This window comes from Bacillus rossius (assembly GCF_032445375.1).
Source record: "Bacillus rossius redtenbacheri isolate Brsri chromosome 9 unlocalized genomic scaffold, Brsri_v3 Brsri_v3_scf9_2, whole genome shotgun sequence".
NCBI classification, from domain to species: domain Eukaryota; kingdom Metazoa; phylum Arthropoda; class Insecta; order Phasmatodea; family Bacillidae; genus Bacillus; species Bacillus rossius.
The window spans coordinates 13,458,524-13,477,121 of NW_026962013.1; the positions used below are offsets into that span (position 1 = coordinate 13,458,524).

At 40.0% G+C, this 18,598-nt stretch overlaps 1 protein-coding gene across 2 annotated transcripts in view; it reads left to right on the forward strand.

Moving 5' to 3' along the window:
• Positions 1 to 258: 258 nt before the first annotated feature.
• LOC134543205 (sialin-like) overlaps positions 259 to 18,598 on the forward strand; it is a 43,370-nt gene continuing 25,030 nt past the window's right edge. The window contains exon 1 of one of the 2 annotated variants that reach the window (XM_063388107.1): positions 259 to 626. In XM_063388107.1, the coding sequence (XP_063244177.1) occupies positions 599 to 626 (28 nt within the window). In that variant the 5' untranslated portion in view covers positions 259 to 598. Of the gene's footprint in view, positions 627 to 14,248; positions 14,584 to 18,598 lie in introns of those variants that run through there. The other variant, XM_063388106.1, reaches the window with a different exon arrangement.

Below are 18,598 nucleotides of genomic sequence, written 5' to 3' on the forward strand. Positions count from 1 at the left end.
GAGGGATGGTGGAGGCGGGATTGTCTTTATTTCTTTCAGGAAATTGCAATTATGTACCTTTAAAGATTTTGATCATGGAAGAGTCAGGGAAAATTTTTCCCACGGGTTTTTGTGTGGATCTCGTGAATGAAGATGTAATCTTATCGCGCGTGATGTCGACTAGACGTTGTTGCAGTTCACTCGAGCGAAGTGTTCCGAGAGGGGAGTGGGTGGGGGGGGGGGGGGGAACGGTTGTGAAACTGCCGTCAGTAGGTCGCGGTGACTCTGAGGTCGTGTCTTCAGCTCTTATTTATAGCGCCGGTTTGATGGGGCCGCTCCGCAACTCGGATCGCGGTAGGTTTGTCCAAGAAGTCGGCGCGTCTATTTAAAGCGGCCCTTTGAGGAAGGCGGCGCGGGTATATGCTCGCGGTCTGTCTCTCTCTCTCTGGGCCGGCACTTCCCTGCTCCCGACTGCGCATGCGCGCGGCGGGGGAAGGCGCACGCACCTCGCGCACCCTTCAGGCGGGTACGGGACGGTCAGTCGTCGACCGGCTGGCTCCCTGTTCCGAGCGGCGTCTCTGCTCTTCCTGTCGTCTCGGTCCCGAGCCAGTTCGTGAGCATGGCTGACAAAGCTCCCAGGAACAAAGGTACTTATCTGCGCCGCGTTCTACCACACCTGCTTGTGATTCATGCTTGCGCGATCCTTGTTTTACTCTTCCAGTTATCGTAACCCTTTTAGTCGCAATTTGTTAATTCCTCAGAGAGATATATATATTTAAACAAATTATATTTTGGATAATGTAGTAATATCTAATATTCTTAAGCTTTAATTATAATATAAATTTATTATATACAAAACTCATTTATTTCATTTTCTTAAAATCATGAATTTGAAAAGACAATTTTTTTTTTTACAATTTGCCTTCTTTAAATAATAAATAAAAAAATCTCCCCATTTTTTACTAGAGTGTATATTCGTGTACGTTATCTTCGCGAGGTTTAAAAACACTTGTACCCCACCAGAATAACAGCTGGAGGTTTCAACAATGCTCTTCATGAACGAGGATCTCGTCCCATGATCTCCGGATGCTGTGCAGAGAGAGTCTTGTGCGTGCGAGAGGGTTGAGAGATATGACCTTCCGTGACCCCTGCCCACCCCCCCATATTCCACCCCTCCCTGTCGCGCGCTCCCCCTCCCTTCTCCATCCGGCGTCCTTCGAGTCACCTTCGCGAATCGGGCGAGGCAACGGTTTTTTTTTAAGGGAGAAGGTTTGCGGTCGTCGTTCACCGATAATTTTCGAACGAACTAGTCCTTGGAAGTTGTTCACAAAACAAATTTTTTAAATAAAATTTCTACCATTTGCAAGACGAATTCTCTTTAAAAATATTTCCTACGCGTTCTCATTAAACGATTTATTTATCGTTTAGTTTTTCATAAGAGTGTCTAAGATTAAATACTTGGTTTATTGACACTTATTTTATACTCGATAAATTGTGCACTTGACACCAAAACTTATGTTGAAATTCTTTTGAAACGACAAGTCTTTGCTTTCCTACAGTGGTTCGTGGATTTAACTTCACATAAAGTTAAAATAACCAACTAAACCTGGGGGTCGTAGTTTTATTCAGAAACAAACGTTTTATCTTTGAATATTGTTTACCTGCCAACTACTCTAACCTCATGAATTCTATTTTCCACTATATATGTTGCACACATTTTCAAACACGTGCATGTATTTGGTTATGACTGTTTTATATTTGTTTAATCCACAGCTATGTAAATTCCTTTGAAATCTGGATCGCCTGCCAGTGCTCTATTTCAGCGCAACGAAGCGGTATCTTATCGGCTATTGTGTCCTCTCGTGTGGAACAGTAGATATGACGCAAGCGAGGTGCAACGCATTGTTGCAACTTCACCAGCTATTTACCTGTTATGTAGTTCTCCTTGCATTCACCAGCGCACGCGTGGATTTCTTCACGGGGGATGGAGGTGAAAGACCGTGTGTGGGGGAGATAACTGCAGTCCTGAATAGTATAAACCATATAATTCTAAGCAAAAGTGAGGAGAAAATGGATATTTTAACAGTAGAGTTAAGCATAAATGAATTATGTTGTAACATAAAAGACATTAAACACAGTTTTTTTCTTTTAATTTTAACTTCCGATACTTCCATGTAGATAACAATTGACTGTATCTAAGAATTTCAACGAACATGAATCAAAACTGATATAAGCTACCCCCTAAACACAGTCCTCTGTATCTATCCTCGGGCCGCTGTAACTATAAGACCGTCGAAGTATCTCATTCTGGAAGTGAGAGGGGTAAGGGGTAATGTCCCCCCATAATACGTTAGTGCCCGGTAGCCTTGGCGAAAGCTGAGTTAAACCCACATCTGGCACAATGTCTCGCAGGAGTCGTAGGAAGTCCACGACTTACGGTGGACATGGCACTATTTTTGGCCAGGAATCTGTCGCGGTTAATTTATTTCTAACCAAATGTTCAAATAATCAAGGGAAGAAAGGTTTCAAAATGTAAAAATGTCAACAAATAAATGATTTAAAGCTGCACTGAAAAGAAATTTTTAATTATTGACGTGTCATCATCTAAATCCAGGGGTTTAGTATTTTTTTCCAAGTATTTTTCGCTTTTATCGGAGCAGTTTTTCATTATATAGTTTGACCTTACGCTCTACAATTCGAATGATTCTATAGTCGACGTAGCTGCTTCGGCAGAGAATTCTAGCGGTGGATGCAAAAACTACGTGTGATTCGCGCCAATAAATGTTATTGAAAAAAAACTTTTTCGTATGTTTATCACGCTCGGCGTTATTTTTATAGAATTCTACGTTAAATTTTGTGTCCGAGTTTCGTATTATAAGTTTATTTGCAAAATGAGAACGTTTAATTCGCTCGTTAACGAGGTTAGATGTTCGCCCACCATTGGCGAGAACTGAAAGAGACGCGCTCACACTTCTTATTCGGTAACTTGCTTGAATCTTCTTTGTGGTTTTGTCAAAGCATAAATTTTCGTGTAATCATCTGTTCGAATAGTAAAGTATACTTTGGAATTTATGCCGCACCAAATCGCCATCTTCAAACGAAAAAAAAAAAAAATGGAGCGGTTTTCTAAATAAGCTCATATGATTCTACTGTATGCTTTTTTATTTGATACCGCTGTCACGACAATAGTGGAAATCGCGTGAAAATTTGTTTTCTTTTCTTGTGAATACCTTATCTCGCAGCTGTTCTGAGTTTGAGTGAAGCTGTTTCAGACGGGCAATGGTTCGAGGAAATGCACGTAATGTGGTCCTTCGAGTTTTCTGGGAAGCCATCCAACACCTACCTGTTGGACGAGCTCTCTCCGCCTGGAGAACGGGCTGATGCAACCACGTGAGCTGGCGTGCTAGGCGGGTTGCGGTCAGGACAGTGCTTGTAGACGATCCATTCATTCCTTGTCATTGCCGTTATTTGAGGTCCTGTTTTGTAATTTTAATACGACAGCTCTTTTGCGTTTTATATATCGTCTCGAATTTCTCAATATATATTTATTCACCTATATATTATCTAATAGCGCTAAAAAAAAGTCATGCAAGTGTTCTTAAGGGCCCCGCTTACGTAAGTACATATACGGTACGTACAGAGCTTCAGAAAAAAAAAACACGCGATTTCAAAAGTGATCATGATAGCCGAGTGGGGTTTCTTCACAAAGAGTATTTAAAAATATTCTGAGGGCGGGTGAGTATATCTGTTTCCGTATTTCGATTTTAAACTGTGTTTTTAGAAGTGAAAATGTTTAAAACGCGTGTTTTCAGAATAATTTTAGGCATGAAAAATCCGTTATAGATTCTTGAAAGTACTCAAGGGACTTGCAATACAGCTTTATCTTAATTTATTCGCCATTTAATGTTATGGTTACCATTCATATGTCACGGTTGTCCTATACACGACGAGAAGACTGCGCGTCAGTTCAGAACCTTGCGCTTAGAGGCGATACCGCGCTAGAAGCACCAGCGAGCGTCGCACTTATCTCCCCGGATCACCAACCCAATTGAACCTCTGGCTGGGCGGGCTCCTGAAGTAAATACTGATGAGAATATTTGTGACCCAACAACGATTGCAAAAAATCGAAATAAAATTTCAGGAAAATCCCTAAATAAATTATTGTAATGATAATAAAATGAAAACGTGTTAGATGATACCTCAATTTTTTGCCACGCTGTATTCACCTCGTAAGTTCGAAATGATACCCCGTCAATTAGGCCTGGCACTACAGTGCTGCTCGAAGCGTACGTAACGGTTTTCATAAACTATCGTACAGAACACCTATTCCGCCAATTACAGGTCAACTGCTTACAGTGATTGATGAAATATATTGTATTTACGTACATATATGCATTTAATGAAATTTTCATCTCGACGCTGGCGATGTCACATAATATAGCTGTGCCACCAAACTGCTCGTGTATACATACATATTCCATCGCGACAGAAAGTGCTGTTCACCGTCGTGATAGCTACACATGAACTGGTTAGAAAATACAGCAAATTTACGGACTTGCAAAAGAATAAATTACCTTAAACAAACGAATAGTTCTTCGTAATTCCAGATAACACCGAGTTCCAACAGACAAGTGCAAGGTAGACGGGCGTTCTTGCTTCTTGACTAAACAAGTATTTTAATTTTTTTTTTTTGACGTGACAACGTCTAATAAATCGATGAACGCCGGCTGCAAGTACGAAAAAGTGTCCCGTTACGCACATTGACCCGTTACGCTGTGTCCCGTTACGCTCATTGTACGCTTGCGCCGCATCTATCTCTCTTCCACTCGATTGGAACCACCATCGATTTGCCTTTTTCGAGGCACATTAAACTTGAAACTCCCATTCGTTTCCTACTTTTCCTATCATCGTCCTATCCTCAACAGAATAACACAGATTGGAAGAAGTTAAATAGCAAATATGTATAAAAGTTATAGTTAAAATAATCTCTTCGTTAAAGTAATAAACATATTTGAATTAATGAGTGCAAATAAAAGTAAATTTATCAATTAAAATGTAGATTTCATTTCACTCCTTTGTATCCATACAAAATAGTGATAATTCAATAAAAACGATTCAATTTTATTCATGAAAGTATGCAATCATTTCATCAATGTTTTATGACGTTGTCACGTTAAACTATCGTCCGTAAACCGACTTTACAGACAACCAATTTTTTTTATGGTATACCGATATTATTCTTGTAGAGTGAAATAATTGTCCGTTATTTCACGAAGATAACCGTACATCAACGAAAATCCCTGGATAATTTGTAATCTTTGTAATCAGCGTTCTTCGTAACATTAAAGTGAAAATTAGTTGATGTTTAAAATTGTAACCGTGTCAACTATCGGGCGCGTTATTTCGAAGGTGGAACTTGGTCCGTCTGGGACACGATACCGCGGACCTCATGCGCGCGCAGTCGAACGAAATGGAACTGTTTGTCGAGTCTCGGCGGCGTCTCGGGAGCTGACCCGCCCGGGTCGACGACAGGACACTCGTCACACTTGTCACACTTGTCACAGTTGTAACAGTCGTCACGCGGCCGGCGAGAGTGCTTCTCAACTGGGCGTGACCCAGTTACTCGCGGTTACTCGCGGTTACTCGCAGCTGCGACGAGACGTCTGCCCTGAAGAGGCACTGTTCCGTCTGGCCTTTGAATATATACACTGTAAAAGAAGTCGCCAGCCCAGGTTAAAATTTCTAATACGGTTTTGAGGTAGTTGGTTAATTCACGGCCGCAATCGCCACACATCTCTAGGGCATCGACTTGTGGTGGTCCCTAGCGGACAAGTGTCGAACTCTTCAAACACCCCTTCCCCCTCCCGTTGAACGACCTCGAGCTGCAGTGAATGATGGGTGGGGGGTGCGGGGAATGACAGCGGGCGACAGTGCTGCACTCTAACGTGTAAATAACAACTAAGACGATACAGGGCGTTACGGCAGCGCACTGCAGCGGTGAAGTTCCCAAGCTGCTCATCATACGCTCCTGAAAAACGTAGAGTAAATCCTATCCACTCGCGACTTCTATACAGTATATATATTCAAAGGTCTGGCCCAGGCCTAGTGACGGTGCTAGACTTTGTGGAGAAGCGCAGTGGCGGATCCAAGGACCAGGGACCAATGCCCCCCCCCCCCCCCCCCCCCCCGAAAAACCAGTTGTCTGCTACATTAACATTGCCGACAAAAATGATTTTTTTCTGAAACCAATAAAATATATTTTAATATAATGAATGCATTTATTTTAGAATCATAAAATCACGTATGAGTAGATTAAATACAAATTTAGTAATTTTAAGACATTTTTTTCTCTGGCTTCTCTGATATCCTAGAGTGCCCCCCTCCGAGGTGAACCTCTGGATCCGCCACTGGGTGAAGGGGGGTTATGAAATAGTCCCCCCAGAATAAGACTACATATTTGAAAGAAAGAAAAAAAAACTCTTCCACCTTTTCCTAACATTTCTTCTTCGTTTTATTTTAACTACGCCTTTTAAATATTTCACATTCAAATATTAATCTATAATCATCATCTATAAGTTAAACTGTGCTGAAAAACGTAAATGAATTTTATGCTAAAGGTCATCGTAATTGAGCGGACTTTGAACAACAGCTAAAGAGACATAAAAATTGAGACACGGGTCTATTTAGACCTTTTCCATTTAAAATTGGTTGCAAAGGATTTGCATAACGTATGTTTGTTTTATGAGTAAATGCATTTTGGGTGTTAAGGCACCAACTGGTTGGTTAGTATGATTTCAAAACAGTATAAGAAATTTTGTAGGCTTGCAAGCTAAAACGAACGTAATAATGTTATTCCCTTTTAAATCATAGTAACGTATAACTATTATATTATAAAATATACCACTATTAGACAATTATATTTTTTTCATAGCCATAAACTATAACATCGTCTAGACTGTACATGCACAATGATTCACATTCAAGGTTTGATAAACCCCATGTATAATTTACATATTGATTACCCAAACAAAGAATCAAAACTTATTTTTAAGCCAACCTGAAACTTAAATCCGATTATGGTATTGCTAATTTATATTAAGAAATGTTTATATTCATATTAAAATTAGAATGGATTGGATGTATATTTTATAAATAAAAAGGGTTAATGAAAAAAATTACAGCACAGATGCTGTGGTATCCATGTTCCACACTGGATAGGAGCTACAAAATTCTTATCTGTAAAAAACAAAAAACCTATTCTTCACAAATACTTTTGTAACAGGGGTATTTTTAACTTCACGCGTAATTAACCGTTTTGACGTTCGCCTGTGCAGTGACGCAACAGAGCCTCCATTTTCATCACATCGAAGTTCCGAAGAACAACAAACTCTCAGATCTCCGTCGGAATTATTGTGATCCCGCCGGCAAAGGAGGTGGCGGAGTTATTACGACAGTTTGTCACTTCATTCCGATACTTTATAAATTCCGCCAGCGAGTGTCCAAGTATAGAGTTTAGCAAATCTCTCTGTCGGAATCAAGCCGTTCCGACGGCGTCAGGAGCCAAAGGCGGATCCAGAATGGTCAGGTGTGGGCCAAACTAAATTTTCGAATACAATTTTCGTACATTTAGAATTGAAATATTTAGTTGGTTTTATTTGTAGTTCACAAACGCAGTGTTATCTGTAGCACTGCAGCAAAATAACACTTAAGTAAGTTTGGAGAAACTATGGTAAGGAATTAGGAGAAAATTAAATATATATGTATGTATTCCGGGTTCAGGAGAAGTAATGTATAAGCTATTATCAGGCAAACAAACCAGTGAAAATTCACTCTATTTATGAAGCCACTAATTTTGTGGTGTGTAATACAATGAGTTTTTGCATCTCCTACTCCTTTATTTATTACATGGCGGTTTATTACAAAACATCATTAAGTATTTTCGCATCGTTTAAACTGGTATTGCGCCACCAAGGAGATAACTTAATATAACCAAAAAAACGTATTAACTATTGTATGAAAACCTCTATTCCGATTTTTTTATTTGCTGGTAGTTATGGGCCCGTCCAACAGATAGCGACACGTGTCGCGTGAAACATGGTTTCAGTTTCCGCTGTAAGAGTCGCACTTCTTTATTTCCCTCCTTGTTCTGTGCCCGCCTAGCAGCAGCGGGAACACGGGGCGAGATAAGGCACGCGACCGCACGCAGAGTCCCCGCCACTTCCCGGCGGCGACTACCCACCACATCGCCGTGTTCCGAAGACGGCATCACGACAGCTCCCCGCACAGCGCCGCGGACAAAATACAGTTGTGTCCATAAAATAATGTCCCAGTTTCAATGGTATATCATAACAGTTTAATTTAGACTATTTGCAACAAACCATACATCAAATTGAAGGTAAACTAACCTAGTTTTTCCTTACAAATGTTCAATATGTGTACCTTTTAGTTATACGGCACACAACCCACCTAAAGTCCAATTCTTCCCACACGTTGGTTAATACGTCTTCAATTCTGTGTCTCAACTCCAAAAAACCAGGTAGCGGCGGAACGTAGACACGATCTTTGATAAAACAACCCGAAAGAGGAAAGAAAAAAAAAATTCGCATGGCGTTACGTTAGGTGAACGTGGAGGCCAGCGGAAAAAGAGCGCTTGTCATCGCTATCATCAGCGGAAGTTTCTGCCACGTGAAAGATTGCAATTAAAACTTCAAACGAAACGCACGTTGAACTGAGATTACGGATCCACCCTTAGCAAATTGCAGAACACAAAACCGCTTTACGCGCAGGAGTAGCCATTTTGCGTAGGTGGCGCTGTATGCTAGAAAACAACAAATATCTAAAACTGCTTGAGTTGCTTTTTAATTGTGACCTTGAACCAACACACTACAACGCTTACAGTTGATACTATTAAAATTTATAACCGGTGCATTCTTTTATGGACCTAAGTACACAACTTTTTTTGTGTACGAAATAGTTCAATTATAACACATACTCAAACTTTATTTTAAAATTAGTAATGTACAAAATGTTTGAATATCTAACATTTGTATAACTCAGGGACATGGCAACTATTCTGATTTGCCGGTGAGGGGAGAAGAACAAATTGTGATATAATTGAATAGTGTTTTTAGTGGGATTACGTTTACTTACCGGTGAATTACCCCCCCCCCCCCCCCCCTTTTTTTTTTGTGAAGTGAAACTTCTTTACAGCCTGTAGGGTAAGTTGAGATCAGAGTGTAACGATATACATCAACAACTGTACGACTACTTTCAGGTAATATTACATGAACATTTCTGTTCCTTTTACAAAAAAAAAATACTGGGTAAGTATTTGAAATTTAACAGTCGTGAAATGAATCCATGAATTTTTCCGGGCTCTAATTAGGAAGTAATTTTTTTAAGGCTTGTTGCAATTGTGAAAATCCGGTGTGAACCTGTATTGTACAAGTGATTTATTGACGCGTGAAGTTTCACGTCCAATGCGCGTGAGGGGCACATGCCGGTTTATTAAAGTGGCTTACTCAAATAATCAACTTCCGGTGTCCACAGATTTTCAATTCAATTCCTAGGCTGTGCGTGTAACTTGAGTGGAAGTATTTTAAAGCTGCTGCTGCTTCTTATCCAACATAACTTTCCCAACTCTTTTTCTCAGATATGTTTGAAGATGAACCTTTGGTGGTATGGCAGGGCTTTTTTCTAATTCCGGAGTAAGTAATTCTTGTATTTGCAGCGAGCTTCCGAGAGAACGAAGTTGCGTTCGTTGGGCTGGTCACGTCTGCCAGCTGTTCCAGAGGCGGGAGTGTGTGACCCCCCCCCCCCCCCCTCAACTTTCTGACCGAATACCCGTCCCCCTCCTTTGGCGTGTCTGGATCCGCCGACCAATGGGCGCCGGCCGGCGGCTCCGTGGTGACGTCATTGTGACGTATCCTCGCGTGCGCGCGCACCGCGCCGCCTCCCCTCCGCCCCCTTCACACACACACACATACATGCATAACCGCGTCAATGACATGCAGCTCAGCTGTTGGTGGCGGTGTCAAACGGCACAGCCTGGTCTGTGGAGGAGAGGGAGGGGGCAGGCTCAGGTAGTGGCGAACCTTAAATTTTTTTATTTACCTTTCTTTGCAAGAAAAAATGGGAGGGATAAAATCAGAGAATTTTATTTCGGTCTGGAAACTTTAATAAATAAATATTAATGCGAGTGTTACCAGACCTTATTTGCACCCAACGAAATCAAATAACTTAATGAAGAATTGTGTGTCTTATCATTACGACTAGTCAAGTAAGATGCAAACTACACCATAATTAAATAATAATAATAATAATTTCACTTCAACGATACGGGGTTCACGTCCTCAAGAAATAGTACAATCAAATTCACCTGTCCTATATTCTTTATCAAACCTGTTAGCTCGACAGGACATAAAATAGTAGCAACCAAGTTTTTTTTTTTTACGTTGTTACCGACTTAACTCACAGACACAAGCGTGTGCCAGAAAAACCGTGGGGGGGGGGGGATTCAAACAAGAGTCGCAACAAATGCACTAGGCCATAGCCGTTTATAAAAAAATATTTAATTAGTGGTTCAAGTTAGTTCTTATGCCTGATCAAACTATAAAATGTAATACAAATCCATATTGCAAGTTAACGTAGGCCTATTGAAGTCTATAGGGTGAATTATTTACAGAAATATAAACATGATTTTGTTAATGGCTACACATGTTAATAACTGTCCTAACATCCTCACACTCACAATCTCTTGAATCTAATTCTCTGGGAAAACCAATAAACAGAAACGTCCTTTAAAATTTGTATAGTAGTAACTCTAATAACAGTTGCGGACGCAGAAGGGGGATTGTAGGGGGTTAATATGGGGGATAATATATTTTCACTCTTCCCCCCACCTTCGAAGTTGGGAAATTTTTTTGAAAATACCAGTTAAGGCAGTATGTTATATTGGGTGATGCAAGGTGAACTTTTACAACACTTGAAATTTGAACTGTTTTAGAGTCAATAGCAATGTAAGTTTTTTTTTTAAATTCACGTGCTAATTTTTTTTTAAATTTATCCCCTTCCCAAAAAACTTCTTTATCCGCTACTGTCTAACAACATAGCGCGGTATTTTATAACTTTGTAGTTTACTGTGTAGTGTAGGCCCATTGTCTTCTGCGAGGGCGAAGGCATACACAGTTACAATACTTGTAAGTGGAAGAAGCTGGTTGCGGAATCGAACCACTGACCTCCAGATCGTTGGGAAGGGAGGCGTGTGTGTTAGAAGCGGCTCGTACTTTGCGTAACCACCGCATGTAGTTGCGCCCGCTGTCTCCCGAGGCAACTACAGTTACCGTTGCGTCAGACGCTGGAGTGACTCGACAGCGAACACGCGCTGTTTGTGGTATTGATTAAATTCCCCCCTCATTTTTTGAAGATGATTTTAGCTTTGAATATATATATTCAAAGATTTTAGCGACTTTGCCTTATGCAAAATGTCTGTGGAAAAAGGTGTGTGTGTGTGTGTGTGTGTGTGTGTGTGTGTGGGAGAGAGAGAGAGAGAAAGAGAGAAAGAGAGAAAGAGAGAGAGAGAGAGAGAAAGAGAGAAAGAGAGAGAGAAAGAGAGAGAGATTGAGCGAGAGAAAGAGAGAGAGAGAGAGAGAGAGAGGCTGCCTTACAAATTAACTTAAAGCCCGGAAAAATTCATGGATTAATTTCGCAACAGGTGAGATTTCAAATACCTACCCTGTAATTTTTTTTGTAAATGGAACGGAAATATGTAAAATTAGAGATATTTGTAAATTTGTACATTTACACGAAAACAATTGTATCGCTTAAAAATAGTCCTTGCAATATTATTACCCGGCCATTCATGATTTTTGTTGTCCCAGCACCGCCAATAGTTAAAAGTTATTTATCCCTGCATAGATTTCCAGTATTAACAGCGCACATTATTAAGCATAACGAAGCAAAATAAAATAATTGAATATTCTATTACCTTTTCGTGTTTTTTTTTTTTTTAAATTATTCTTGAATGAAACATGATAAAAATATAAAATTATGCGCCATTTTCGTAAGTGAATCGTAGGTTTCTCCGGAAGAGAGGTCTGGCGTCCCGGAATTCCGACACGACCGTCGCGCCGCCTGTGACGACATAGCGGGAAACACTCTCGACTGGTTTTCCTTCTTTGTCTTTTTCTCCTGAAAGCCGGCCGGTGGACGTGCGCAGGCACACGCGCGCATTCTCTCGGGCACCAGGCGAAGCAGCCGCGTTTCCCCGGCCCTCGCTCAGCTGTCTTCGAAATAACTCTTAAATACGCATTTTACTGTCAAGTGTAGTTTAATTTAAAGCCAAATTATATCCTGGTTGCGATAACAGTGTATATATATATATAATATATATATAAATATATATAAATGGTTTACGTGAACTAGAAAAGATCTTGTAAAACAACAAAAGTTTCAGACACATTCCTGTAACGTTGCAAAAAAATTTCAATGTTTCAACAATATCATAAAACTTTTTTTAAATGTATTTAAAAAACATTGAGTTCTGTGTAAGATTTTACACCGCGCGGTTTGGAACAAAAGCTTAACTTCCAGTTAATAGAACACCGCTTTTATTAAATCAAACATTACAATGATTTTTTTTCTATACTAGATATTTTAGTTACGGGAACCAGCAACGTATAAAATCTCATGGCTAGTTACCAACTATTAAAAATAGTTTAAATAAAATACCGAACGGGCACTTTCTTGCTATATACATTTCCGTAAATAAAAACTGGCTAACTAATTATCATATTTGAATTTAGTAAATTATTAACAGCGTTCAGTCTTTTTACAAATTACGTTTTAACTTAAATATATTTTTAAAACTCGTCGCGTTTAGTTTTATAATACAGTAACGTGATAATGTGCCAACGTAATCACACGTGCTTCACATATTATGTGCAGTGCGCGCGTAGCCCGTCGGGATGATGCAAGTAAGCATACGTATTGGGAGCGGCCGGCTTTGACCTTCGCTACCTCCTCGCCTCTCATGGCAGCCTGGTACCACCGCCGGCGCCTGAGGCTGCGCGAGTTGAAAGTAGTGATGGGTCGTTCGTTAACGATTCGTTCAAAAAGAACGAATCTTTGAGAGAACGAAATCTTGCGATTCGTTCGCGATGTAAAGAACCGGCTCTTTGAGAGCCGGTACCTTGAAAGATTCGGTAGAACGAAAATGCGGAGAGAACGAGAGAACCAACCGGCTCTTTGAGAGCCGGTACCTTGAAAGATTCGGAAGAACGAAAACGCGGAGAGAACGAGAGAACGAGATGAGAGAACCGGCCACGCGCCCGGTCTGATTCGTTCGTGAAATGATTCATGACGTCAGGAGTCTGAAGAATTAGTAATCACAGCGTGAGCATGTTCATAAGAGCAAACGATAACTGATCAAATAAAATAGGGTAACATGAAAAGTATCTATACCTGAAAATGTCAACTGTTAAGTAGTGGTTTAAAATTGCGTTTTCACATTCACATACACAAATTTGGGGGGAAAAAAACATGAATTAAAAATAACAGGGAAAGTAACTACAAATGTTCACACTTACCATTTAGGTGTTAATTAATGTACCTACTTCATTTTTCTCTCTTCATACTGAATCGCAGTAGTAGTATTCAATTTTTGTCTTTTTTTCTCTAAATGTGTTGGTCTACATGTAAACACTTTACTCTCTCTAGAGTGTAAATAGCCTGTATATTAATATTTGTAACTTAAAAAGTAATACAATATAAATAATCTTGTTTCATATACGCAACTGTGATTCACTGGCTACGAAAAGCAATGTTCAAGTACTAGCTATAATAGTGCGATTACAAATTAAAGTTAAGAAAGATCACTTTCGTACCTAACATTCTTAGATTTAATGCTCCCGTATTATATAGAATCACTGCATGAAGCATTTGCAGCGATCAACAGTCAATAATTTTATAACAGTCAGTATACAACTAGACGTTTGAAATTTCATTTACCCATGCAGAGTAGATAAAGATAACCACCCACGCGATCCAGCCTCCTCTCGTTATCGGGTCACGCGATAACGAGGGGAGGCTGGAAGCAAACACGTAGCCAATACTCTAAAGGATGAACGAGTTACGACACCTGATAAAAGAGCCAGATCCTATTCACAGAAAAGAACGAAATGACCGAGATGAACGAATCGTTCTGAACGAATCTTTCACGGAACTGATCCGAAAGTACCGGTTCGGTCAAAAGAACCGTTCTGCCCATCACTAGTTGAAAGGAGGCGTGGCGTGCTCGTTCAAAGCCCGTGTGTGTGTGCTCGTTGCGGGGCCGCCCGCCTCGCCCACCTCTCCGCGCTCGCTTCACGCTCGTTGCAGGGCCGTCCTGCCCGCCTCACCACGAGCCACTTACTACTTCTCCAGGCGTCGTCCTAAAATACCCCATTGCCCGCCCAATAGTCGACGCCGAGTGTGCGAGTTCAGTCAAGTGGAGCAGTGACGATTTCGTAGCGCCGCCGACGACAATGACGAGACAGGGACATCGCCTGGTGCAGCAAGGAGGGAGCACGTATGTTCCAGAAACAAACCGGCCTTCCTGGCTTGCAGGTAAACAAACCATTTTAAAACTTTCACGTGTGTTTCGCACTTGGCGCCGAGTGTTCATCTTGTACTTCCCGTTAAGCGTGCGTTAGTTACACTGGACGAGTTCAACGTGCCAAAATTTTCGTACGGTGTTTGCACGTGACGTCACAAGCTCATGGAGAGTAGATTATACCGGGCGAGTGTAACTCGTTTAGGGCCCGTCTACTGTACAAATTGTTTCCGGCGGACACTGATCGCTGATTGGTTTATGCGACCCTCTTACGTCATGGATGGTGTGGTCCGAATACATTGATCAACTTGAAGTTTTTGTCCCAATCTGTGTCCTTTGGTAGCATATAAGAACACTCGTGATATTTGCCGTTTCCGGTTTTTTTTTTTTTTTTTAGGTAAACAGAAAGGAACACACATTGTGAAAGAAAGCCAATAAGACCCGAGGGAATTATTAATTAGTGCTGTCCCTTTCCGACCGGCGCTTTTCAAAGGCCATACACACGAATTCATTGTTGCAGTGTGATTAAAATTAATTTATTAGCATTTACTTTTGCCTTACCGAGTAACTTAATATTATTTAGGTATAACTAATTACTATTTAGCTACCACAAATTTCACTCAATTACAATACATCAAAACAAAACAAACGCAATCGGAAAATCACATATTTTGGCGCTCTATATTTACTGCAGATAGGGCAGTTTTTCGTGACGTCTTTCACATTAAAATAAAGACTCTGATCGCTCACAGGTTCGGACCAGTTGAGCGGCGTTACTCTTTCATAGGAACTCAGCCCGAAAGTTATATTTTCATTCTTGAATAATATTTCACTCTAGATATTTTAATTTATTTAAAATTGTTAGTTTGAAGATAAAGGAACAATTCTGATTTCATTATTCATAATATATATATATAATTAATTTTTTTATATACGATGTTGTCTGTGCAACAAAGAACCGCACGTACCGCACGAATGAAAAAAAAAAGAGTTCTCATATTTGGAATGTTTCATTCGATTTATTTACCGTTAATGGATCAATAATCGATCTTTCGAATAACGAGCCTTGGCCTACTCGCAGGGCTTTTTCTACGGCGTGCTCGCGTTGACGACGGAAGTCAGCTGTGACGGAACCTCTTCCCTGGCGTTGTTGATAAGAGGAGCAGGGGACGGTGGGCGCAGGTTGTCTCGACACCGCCGCTGAGGGCGATAAGATTATAATATAGCAACGGTCTGGCAAAAAAAAAAATCACTCATAAAATATAGAGAATTTTTTTTTCTGTGAGTGGTGGGTCCACAAAAACGCGAACCACGCGATGCAACAGCAAAATATCTCAATATTGAGAACATGCGTTTCTTAACAGCGCAGCGTGACAAACAGAAACAAACCAACAACTAAGTATCTAAGTGCTCCATGCTATTGCGTTCGCACTACATATAGGCTACGTCAGTTATCAATGTGTGCAAGTTTGTTGATAAACTGCTTAAAAAAAATATTTCTGAACAATTTAAAAAAAATGTTGCAAACTAATATGGTAAAAAAAAATGGACATTGTAGTTATAATGCGCCAGTTTAGCCATCATTGGGAAACAAAATTCTAACGCTCATACATCTGTAACATCACCCCAGCGACACGGTGGAAATAAGAAGAAAAAAATATCGTAGCCTAATTTATGTCGCTTTTGCGAATTTTTTCAGCGCGCACGTCACAGCTGTGTGGAACATGATTGGTACAGAAAAATTATTTTTAGACGCTCTATTGTGATTCCAGAGTGAGACTCTGGAACAATGAAGCGATAAGGGCGAAACTAGCACGCGCATCGCCTGTGCAGCGAGACAATTACCTAGTGTGCAGATCGCATGTGACGTAATACCAACATAAAAACATATGTGAACTGTCCAGCCGCACCACACTCCTTGAACACTCGACCACTGCACACTTCAGCAAATATTTTGTACACTTTTGATTGCGCAAAGGCAAATCTCAGTGATACGCAAATCTTTTCCAGGGAAATATGTTTCGGGAAGGTTTGGCCTCGAACGCAGAGGTGGGGTCGAAGGAGGTTGAATAATCCCTTCACTTTTTTTTTCTGATCGCAAGTGACACAGAATTAATTTACATTTTCTGCAAAAAAAAAATTCGAGTCGAATTAGAAAAATAAATTGGAAGCTATATGATCCAGGCGTAAGAAACTCCAATAGTGCTCACAGTGCTACAGTACTTTTGACTTAAAGTAATACTGCTAACACAACATAAATTCTGGTAACATTTGAATTCAGGTTGAAACGAAAAGTAAATGCAATAACACGATATTAGGCTTGGAATATGTTCGCGACAGCATTTAAGCAGCACATGAACAGCACAGCACAGAAGTTGGACCCAAATTTACGTCTGTCAAAATTTTAAGATTTTTTTTTTTGCTTAAATACAAGCATTTAATTTCACAGTGTTGTTTTCAACGACTTGGAACGATTAACTACGGAGCAATGCCTCGCAGAAAATTATCATATTCAGATTACTTTTTTCCCTTGAAATGTACATATCGAAACAATCGTTATCTACTCGATACCACTTTCTATAACGTTGAACAGAAATGGGCGCACACCAGGTATCACTGTTACTGTTTTTTCCTTGGGTGTGCTGTTTCCCAATGTAGCAGTTGCTATCTGTCCGTTGAAATTAAATGTTCGGGCGTTTGTTGTTGCGAATGTAGCCCGAGCCGATATTTAAGGCAAGTGCTTAGTCTTAACACGGGATGCTCACTGACAGACAAAAGTTTATATTTATATTATGCCATAATCGTGAATCTCGTCATACTTTATGGTAACGCAAGTAGTTCGTTTATTATATCATTCGGTAGGTGTTGATATGATATTGCTCTTTTTTTTTTTTAGTCTGGTGTGTTTTTTGGTGCAGCCAGAAAAATTAAAAAAAAAATCTTTAAACACAAACGAATTCAGTACCGTGGCATAAATTAGCTTTACGGTAATTGTTCCTTATAGCGTATCCAGTTATAATTGAACAAAGATGTATTAAAATATAAATGCGTTTGTGATGCAAAGCTGTATAATTACCATAGTATGTTTCACTTTGAACATACGTACAAAACTTCGAGGAACATTGGTCTGTGTAACATATCAAACTGTTTTTAACGTAAAGAAATAATTAAAACAAAGTAGGGAGTAGAATGTGTTTGTGATGCCAAACGGTGCCATAACCAATATATTTTTGTTTTTGAAAATATGAATGATATAAATTGGATACGCAATTAGGAACAATTGCCCTACAAAACGATGCCCCTGTAAAATAAATCTTGTTCTGTTTAGTCAGTGAACTACGGAGCGAGGGTGTGAGGTTACCTTGGCCCTCGGCATGTATGAGCACTTGTATGAGCCCGCTGGGTATTAGGCCACGCCATCTTTGATTTTTACATATTTTCTATATAATTCTAATTTTGAACTATTTATATATATACCAATTTTTTTGCATGTCAAGGCATAAATCATATCTAATTTTGTACTATTTATACAAATTTTTGGCATTTAAGGCATAAATCATATCTCCCAGAACTTCTTTACCTCGTAGCAACCACACATTTACAGCTCTAGTCTGTTAACGCCGCGCACGCGAGCGACTACAACCATAGGCGTGCGCACGGTAGGTGCCACAGGTGCCTTGGCACCACCATTAGGGTTAACGTTATTTTATTTTTTACAAGCAGAAATAATGCATACTTACAAAAAACTTTATTATTTCAAAAATATATATATATATGTTTTCCAATCGTGTCGAGTTACAGATATGGGCTTGTGGTGAAAGTGAGCAAAGCCCTGCAAAATCCTAAAATAGACCTTTGTCAAGCAGTTGAAGATGTTGAAAGCCTGGCTCTTGCCTTGGTAGAAATGAGAAACAACGAAGAAGAATTTGAGGACATTTTCACCAAAACTAAGGAAATGTCTAACTTACTGGATGTTCAAACCCTACAGTTCGAAAAAGAAAAGTCTCAGTCATCTTAGAAGGCATTGTC